Genomic DNA, 8706 nt, shown 5'->3' on the forward strand with positions numbered 1-8706 from the left:
TGGGAACTGCATGCGTGCATATTGCGAATTAACTCTATAAACTCGATCCACATCCCAATTCATGAAATCAACACCTCTCCCAAGAAATTCTCCCAACAATTTAGTCACAACATCTCTCAAGTCTTCTTGGTCCACTTCTTCCAAATTTTGAAACCTAAGGAAATAAGACATTTTATCCATCTGTAGTCCAAGCACAGCATTGCCTGTCGTCTCCTCTCTTTTCTGCACTGCCCGCATCTCACCCTCCAAACCTTCCACTTTCTGCTTGTTTTCTGCTGAAACTTGTTGAGTATCCTTTAAATCCTTTTGGATAGTCACAATTTCTGCTCTTATTTCATCCAATTTCTTGTCCATATTAGATAACTTTTCCAAAATTCTCTCCATCTCTCCAGCAGTTGGTCTCTGACCTTTTGCCATTAAGGAAAAAAAAAATACAAAATCCTCAGGCAGGCACAGTATCCTTGTAATTTCCTCCGGATCCACCAGGGGGCACTCACAGGAGCAACGAGTCCAGAGTACAGTTAGTCAACCAGGAAGCCGAAGGGAAGTGATGTCATCAAAATTCTCATAGTGAAGGCGGAAGCTGGACGCCACCACTGTTCCCCAGAAGGAGGGGGGGCCTCAAACCTTCCCTCCTAAATTTCTCCATCACCTCTTCTCTCCAGAGCTCCACAAAACCGGTAATCTTCTTATTTTAAGTTCTCCTCTCCCGAATAACTCGTGCTCCTTCCAACCGCAGGGGAGAGAAAACCCCCCCGCACTCCGGAGCACTCCACTCACATTTACCGATATTCCCTTCCCTTCTCCTCCTCAATTCTTCTCCGTGCCCTGTTCACCACCAGGCTGCTGCAGTTATAAATCCAATGCCCCGGTGTCACTGGGCACAGCGGCCCAGGCGACCAAACTTTTGATAATGAAAGCCTCCAAGTTTCCTATTTTCAAGAAATGGCGTTTCTAAGATAATCTCTACGTCTCTAGGCTATATCAGTAAAACTGATGTTTTTTAGGTCTTTAATGTGGTTCCATTCTACTCATTCTGAGTGTCTTCCGCCTCTTTTCCCCCAAATGAGGAATTATCTAGGGGCATGACATGACCTACTCGGGAAAACACCCTCTGTTGAGATTAAAAATAATGCTGTTCATCGGCAGCTGTATTCTTACAGCATGGTATGACCATGATTCCTTACCACCTTCATGAGCTGGTAGCAGAGGAAATGCTGTAATCTTGGATTTTCTAGATTCTCCCAGCTGATTGTGTGTGTGTGTGTGTGTGTACATATGCCTGTATTTGGTGCAATTAATATCAGCAAGGCAGTATCACTTCCCCCATTCCCTACCTCGTTCTGTTTTTTTTTCATACAAACATTGCTTGTGTACCCCTGTGGAAAGGAAATGCTAATTGAGATGAAGTGCCCGCAGAAGAAACAGGCATTGAAAAGGGCAGTTAATTTTCAGGTAATTTAGTCTACTGAGGGAACTTAGTTTAGCTCTAAACAAATCGAGGTCTGTTTGGAGCAAAACCAATCCTTTCTGGATTAATTGCCTCACTGAGTTTTCCTGTTTGCCTTGACTCTTGCCCTTCCTTGGTTAACAAGTGTGAACAAGACCATTGTGAGTAAAAGTTGCTTTGAGGACAAGAGGATGGCAGTGTTGCTCTTCTTATCATCAAGTCATAAAGAGGAAACATATGGGGAGTAATGGTATTGTATTTGTTGTGAACAACGTATTTCCTCAGTTGCTGCGTAAGAAAGAGAGTGGGCAATGAAGGGTGTCTCTTTTGTCTCTGACCAGGAGGAGCCGTCGCCAGGATATCAAGCATGGCGATCCCCTGAGGCAGTGCCGTGGATTTAATGCCAAGGGTAAGTCTCTCCAGATCTGCCTATGAATGGTTGTCAGTGTCTACTTGCCAACCAATATTGGTTTGGTTTGGTTTGGTTTTTTATGATGGACACAGAAGTAATTTAGCAGCCTGGGGAACAGACTGGCATAGGGGATGAAAAGGCACATTTTTCTCACATCCCCTTCACAGGTTAGGATCTCAAGAGGTCAGCGTTTTTGGAGGAAGGAAGACGGGTGAAGTAAAAGTCTAAAGAAAACTTAGGTGTAAGGTTGAGCTGCGCAATTCCAGTCAGATTTTCTTCTAAAATGAGGAGTAACAGGAAGGCTATCAAATCTAGGCTGCAAAAATGTTCACTAGATAAGAGCAAAAAGATTAAAAAATGTTCATTCTTTGCACATCCTCTGCAGCACACATCTGCAAAATTTATGCCTTAATGAAGGATAATAGAAATATGGGTACTCCTTGGTTAACTATGGTAATTGGGACTCTTGTCACTGAGTGACACAGCCATAAAGTGCAGCATCATGTGAATGCACTGACTTACAATGGTAATTCCAGCAGTTCCGGTTGCAGCTGTTAGGTGAATCCCCATCAACTTTGTTCGTCTTCAGCTGGTAGTGAAGGTTACAAATGGTAATCACATAACCACAGGGAGGCTGCAATGGTGACAACTTCAAGAACCAGCTATGGCAGTGATAACTAACCTTTTTGCTGTCTTGTGCCAAAAGCAAGGGGGAGCGTGGGGGATCGCATACATGCGCGCGTGCCCACACCCATAATTCAATGCCCTTCCGCACCCCATTTTGGGCCTAGCAGGCCTTCCTGAAGCCTCCGGAGGCCAGAAACGGCCCATTTCCCAACTTCCAATGGAACTGGAAGGCCCGTTTTTTGTCCTCTCCAGGCTTCAGAGGCTTTCTTGGAGCCTGGGGAGGGCAAAAATGACCTTCCCCACCCCCCTGGAGGCCCTCTAGAGGCTGAAAATGCCCTCCCAGAGCCTCCGTGTGAGCCCTGTACTTACCTGGCATCAAAAATGGCCTGCATGGAGACTCCTGGCAGGGAGGGGAAGCTGAAAATTAGCTGGCCGGCACGCACATGCACGCTGGAGCTGAGCTAGGACAATGGCTTGTGTGCCCACAGATATGGCTCCGCGTGCCACCTGTGGCACACGTGACATAGGTTCGCCATCACAGAGCTATGGGCTTTCTTGTTCAGTGCTGTTCTAACTTTGAACACTTGCAAAACAAATGGTAGTTAACCAAGGACTACCTGTACAACCATTATTCCATGGAAAACATGCTTTGCATGCCAAAAGGAATCTTGGCATTTCTCATTTCAAGAAATATCAGGCGATACATGATGGTTAATGCAAGGCAGAAAGTCGTTGCCACTTAGTAGGCAATATTTGGCTAGGTGCACCAATCGTCTGTTATATATTAGGCAGATTTCAACGCTCGTGTTATTCCCAGATTGGAAGGGGGGAAAAGATGGTACTTGGAACGTTAAATAGTATAATGAAGATTTATAAAGTGAAATTGTACTTATTATCCAGCATTCATGATTAGAGGGCAGCCTCATACTGAGGCAGGAGCAGAATTTAATTGACCATTCAGGAAGTTGACTAGATGTAAGACCCATTCTTCTAGAAAGGGAAAGCAGGGTTGAGGCTTCTTAGAACAGGATAATTTGTAGGGAGTCGCAAAACAAATACAGTTCTGTGAGTGGAGAAGGCTTCTGTTAACTTGTGTCACCAGCAGTGCAGACTGATATTAGTGCAATATTATGCAAATGCACATTATTAGCTTGATTTAGTGATCATAACCTAAGGGACTGGAGGCTGGAATATCCACTTATCTGGAAGCTACTCGATCGGAAAATTAATGTAGTTATAGCTTAGCGAAATTATAGAAGTTTCCTGATTTTTTCCGAACTGTTTATCTTCCTCTCTGGAGCATGGAAGTATTGGGAAATAAGGAATTCTTGGGTGTTGCTCTTCTTCTACCGATGGCTAGGCACGCTAGAAGAAACTGCAGTTGGCTGGCTAGTAAAACGGAAACAAGGATTAGTTGCTTGTCTGGTTGGCCAGGCATATGTTGGAAAAGGATGTGAAATTGTACAGTGGGAAATAAAGTTTATCTGAGTAAAAGCACTGCATTTTAATTTAGCTCTTCCTGTGCTTCCCCCCCCCACCCAATGCTATTTTCATACGTTTATTGAGAGCCGGATACATAGATTTTGCACAGCTATAATTAGATATCAGCTCCTTGACATTTACAACTGGAATTAATAATCTTAAGACTTTCCTGCATTTGTATGTTAAGTAGTGGGCTCCTCCTGCTTGGTGAAGCAGGGTTATCTTTGGTAATGTTTGTTCACTTGTCTCCCTAGAGGAGATAAGAGAATATCCGACACTAATGTCTGAAGAGCACCAGATTGGGGAAAAGTGATTTATACTTGTTCATTGATGTCTGTTTCCTAGATTTTTCTCTCCGTTGCATCTACCTTCTTTACTGCTTTTGGGGCTTTCTTGTCTTTTTAACTTTGACTTCTAAAAGGGCTGGGTCACATTTTGGGTTTTATCTATTTAGATTTTCTGAATACAGCACCACATATTTCAGTTGGCATTGCTTCTCCCTCTAATTGCAAAAATAAAATTGTGCAACAACATACAAGGTGGTAGTAGATGTATCTACCGCTAGGCAGATACGAGGAAATCATTCTTTGGGGCAACGTTATTTTGTTTTCTAAAATAAATCATCCTGGTTATTGGAATAATGAATTGAGGATTTCACATAAGCCATCTCTGCTAGTAGTGTGTCAGAAGACAACCTACTGTAAATCTCTAAAGGAAAAGTGAACTGTGCACTGTGTGCAAAACCTAGCAGTAGCTCTAGGGAGTCTCTCTCCATGGAGCATTTAGTGTAGCTTCTGCTGAGTCAGAGTGACCTCTTTCAGATGCTTGGCTAGACTGAGAAAGTTGAGAAACATTCCAGATGGTGTTTCTGTAGCCCAACCAAGAAAATTACATGAAGTGGACCTCAACACCAGTGCATCGTTTCCACCATCCTATTTTTTGGTAATTTACGATAATCTCCATGGGAACTGATAAAATTCTCAATCAAAAGGCAGATGGCTTCTTTCTTTAGGCTCCTTGGATAACCTATTAGCACTTGTGCAAATAAAAGGGCTGCACCTACTAAGCTACTCCCTGATGCAGTTTATGTTTTAAACAGAGCTCATTTTTTTGTGACTTGGCTTAAGAAACTATTCGCTTAACCCAGATTGCATCTCTTTTATGAGCAATTTTCCTGAAGCCAGCAGTGGTTCCAGAGTCATAGTCCCATATATTCATCTCTCTCTCTCTCTCTCTTTCGTGTCCGCTCCATTAAACACACACTGCATATTCAACTTCTCACACACATATATACTCACTCACTGATTATCACTACCCATTGCCACTTTGTAATTGTTCCCTTGCACAGCTGATCCATGGAAAAAGTGTGTCATTGATCCAGAAAGAGAACATGATGCCTTTTTTTTTTTTGTACAAGTTTCCCCATTGCCCTAGCAAGCCATCACACTTAGGCAACCCCCCTTTATGTGGTAGAACCAATGTGGTAGTAACAATTTAAAAAAACAGGCAGAAAGGAAGATGTCTAGCAACAGACTGTATGCTCTTATAAGACTGTAATTGTGGACACGCTCTCTTCAAACATCTGGGGAATGAAAAGGGGCCTACTTCTAAGCGGTCCTGGGTAGATTACATTGTTAATCACTTCCAGATGTTTTGGACTTCAACTCCCATCAGCCCAAGATAGCAGACACTGGCAAGAGCTGTATTGCAAAAAAACCCTTTATTTTGTTGCTTTTGTAGTACTTGAAATTTTAACCAGGAGTCTGCTTTGGCTTTGCACACATTTTTACAGTGGACAACTACCAGATTCTCCTCGCTCTGACCAGGACAACACAGGGGTGACAGGTTTTTATAATGTCTACTACATCCAAGGACCATTTACTACAAAAGCTTACTTTTTAACTCTGTTCAAGTTGGGTGAAATCCTTGACTTTTGTTCTTTCTTCCCTGGTAAAAGTTGAAAGAACGAAAGTGTACGTTGTAGTAGCATAGTACCTTAGAAATGAGTCAAAAAAGAGCAGTCCTATTGCGTTCATTTTAGCAGACATTTAGTGATAGCTGCTGGGTTTTCTTAGATTAAATATTTTTACAGCAACAACTTGTTGGAAGCCAGACTTGTGCTTAGCAGATGTCTACTTCCAGCCTTTACTGAAATGCAGTGGGGTCTCAGAACTCAAGGAATGCTGTTCCCCTCCCGGTCCCCCTGCCCCCATCACAGCAGAACAGCAGTTAAGTGAACAGATTCAATACGGACTAGAAGGAGGAAGTGTATTTCTGGAGTGTGAACCCCGATCTCCCCACGCGACCATCAAGTGGCTTATGCAAACAGACGATACAACCAAACGCAAAGTGGTAAGTCCTGCTAAACATTACTGCACGTGGCCTTATGCTGTGTGTGCCAATACTATGGGAACTTGAAATCGAGGATTGGAAAAATCTGATCACATGGTGGGCACTTTTTAAGAAAACAAAATCTAAAGTCACTATCTCATGGTGGATGTTGAAGTTGGCAAGTGAAACTTTGCTGAATTCACAAAACCTGTAATCACACTTGCATACACTTGAGTTAGATCAAAACCGACCACATTACAGCTTATGCAGACTAGGCCACTGACTAGTGAAACAGCTGTGTAAGATACAAATTGAAAAAGCAAAGTAATTTCAATTATGTCACACGCTCTTTTCTTCCCAGTTGCCCCGGGATCGCATATTGCTTCAAACACCTCAGGGTGTGCTTTTAGGCCCAGTGATACCATCTGACAGTGGGCTCTACCAATGCGTAGGCACTGAGAATCGCTTTCGCCACACGTTGCGGCGGCTTCGTTTGTATGTCCTTCCGCGGGCTTTGCTGGAGGGCGCCATCACCTCTGAAGAGGCACCTACCCTGGGTATTTGTGAGAGCTACTGGCAACAGTTCAACAGAGCCCAAGATATCCAGCACAGCCAGGGCGGCCACCAGTCCTATGCTGGACCCAGCCTGTGGAGTTCTGAACAGCAGTCCAACTGGTACAGAGCTGTTCAGCAGCAATCATTGAACTGGACCACCAGTAGTCCCCATCACTCGCAAAGCGGCAGCACCATCAGCCGCCGTCGCCCCTCTCACCACCGCCATCACCACCACCACCACCGCTCCAAGCCGTGGGCAGGGCATCAAACTCCACCTCGAAGCTGAGCTGGATGGAAGACAGTGGGCAGGGAGGGGCTTTGACCTAATCTTTGGCGCAAGAGAATAACATTCCAGTGGACTCTTTGTAAAGAGCTGAGTGGATCCAGAGATGGGGAAAAACCTCTTTACTTCCTCCAGATTGAGGGGACAACACTATTGCTAACAAAGTGTGGGGTGCGGTGTGTCCAGGCTAATTCCAGGGTTTTTAGGACCAGGGCTTACTGGCTCTTTCCTGAAATGGAAAGGTGGCCAGTGCTAATTGCAAAGGCTTTGGCATTCGTTTTGTTTTTGTTTTTTTACAGTATTCATTCCCAACTTTATGCCATCCTCTCACATCCTAGAAGGAAAACTGTGGAGCTTCCTTCAACATTAACACCATCACTTTATTAACCCTATGCTGCAGAAGCATGTAGCAGAAAATAAAATACCAGTTTATTTTCTAAACAAAATGGAAAAGGGCCATTGTGGATTTGTGAAAGGAAGAACATTTCCAGGCACAGTGAGCCCAATGTTACAAGTAGTTTTAAGACCCAGCCTCGTCAGAATCAAGCCCTGCCACAAACTGTAAGAGGGCAATGTTAACAACGAGTTTAGTAGTTTACCCTGAGTACTGCCTACGCCACAGGTATTAAACGGAACCTTTGCTTCAATGGAAGTACTCACACCGTTCCGATTTTTGTCCAACCTGTAACTGAGTAAGGAAATACAGAATATATGGGCTTGGTGATACAGTGGACACAAATGCCAGTCTATATATATGTATAGGCTTTAACCCATTATAGATGCTAGCTTGATATTAATTACAGTTGCAACTTCTTTGGAGGAAGTATCTTTTTATGGCAGAAACACAGTATCTCTATCACCTCCACCTTTCTGATAATTTTAACAGAAATGGTTAAAAGCCTTGCAGATTATGAGCTCTTCCAGAACAAGAACCAACATATTCTGTACTGGATCAAACCAAGTTTCATCTACAGTTGATCTATACTCTGCGCCATCAACTCTCAATTGTAATACACATTTAAATTTAATTTACTTTGCACTGTTGATAGGTCTTACCAGCTTTATTTCTGACGAATGTAATATTTTTAAAAAGCCATTGGACTCGGTTAGTGAGGGGAGGGGGGGGAGTTATCACTACAGCTCATGGAATGAATTCCAGAGTAAGTGATGATAGGAAGCTCTTTTGCAGGCTGGTTGGAATTGCATAATCTAAACCCAGGTGTCAACTTGGTTATTCCCTATTTATTTCTGCTATGCCTCATTTCTTAAATTTAACAGAGTATTTTGGTGTCATTACTTGCATTTTTTCCTAGATAAATATTGAGGCATGGGAAGATACACCCTCTCATTCAACATAAGCTTTGGTATGAGATTTTTGTGAGAAGCATCTGAAAATTTCAAGTACACAATGATCTTTCGATGATCACTAATTTCACATTTGAGACACAGAATTCTAAGATTTTTCTCTCACAGAATCGATGCTAGTTCTTCCTCGGCTTGCCCAAGGTGTATTCAACTACCTTTAGTATAATAATGCTTTCTACAAATATACAGAAAATGCCACTT

General features: G+C 43.0%; 1 protein-coding gene across 10 annotated transcripts in view; it reads left to right on the plus strand.

Moving 5' to 3' along the window:
• LOC131189948 (semaphorin-3F-like) overlaps nucleotides 1-8698 on the plus strand; it is a 29981-nt gene extending 21283 nt beyond the window's left edge. For 5 of the 10 annotated variants that reach the window (XM_058166619.1, XM_058166622.1, XM_058166620.1 and 2 more), the window contains exons 16-18: nucleotides 1792-1859; nucleotides 6064-6323; nucleotides 6664-8696. In XM_058166619.1, the coding sequence (XP_058022602.1) occupies nucleotides 1792-1859; nucleotides 6064-6323; nucleotides 6664-7143 (808 nt within the window). In that variant the 3' untranslated portion in view covers nucleotides 7144-8696. Of the gene's footprint in view, nucleotides 1-1791; nucleotides 1860-6063; nucleotides 6324-6663 lie in introns of all 10 variants that reach the window. The other 5 variants (XR_009153166.1, XM_058166623.1, XM_058166624.1 and 2 more) reach the window with 5 other exon arrangements.
• Nucleotides 8699-8706: the final 8 nt, after the last annotated feature.

This window comes from Ahaetulla prasina, chromosome 2, assembly GCF_028640845.1.
Source record: "Ahaetulla prasina isolate Xishuangbanna chromosome 2, ASM2864084v1, whole genome shotgun sequence".
NCBI lineage: Eukaryota > Metazoa > Chordata > Lepidosauria > Squamata > Colubridae > Ahaetulla > Ahaetulla prasina.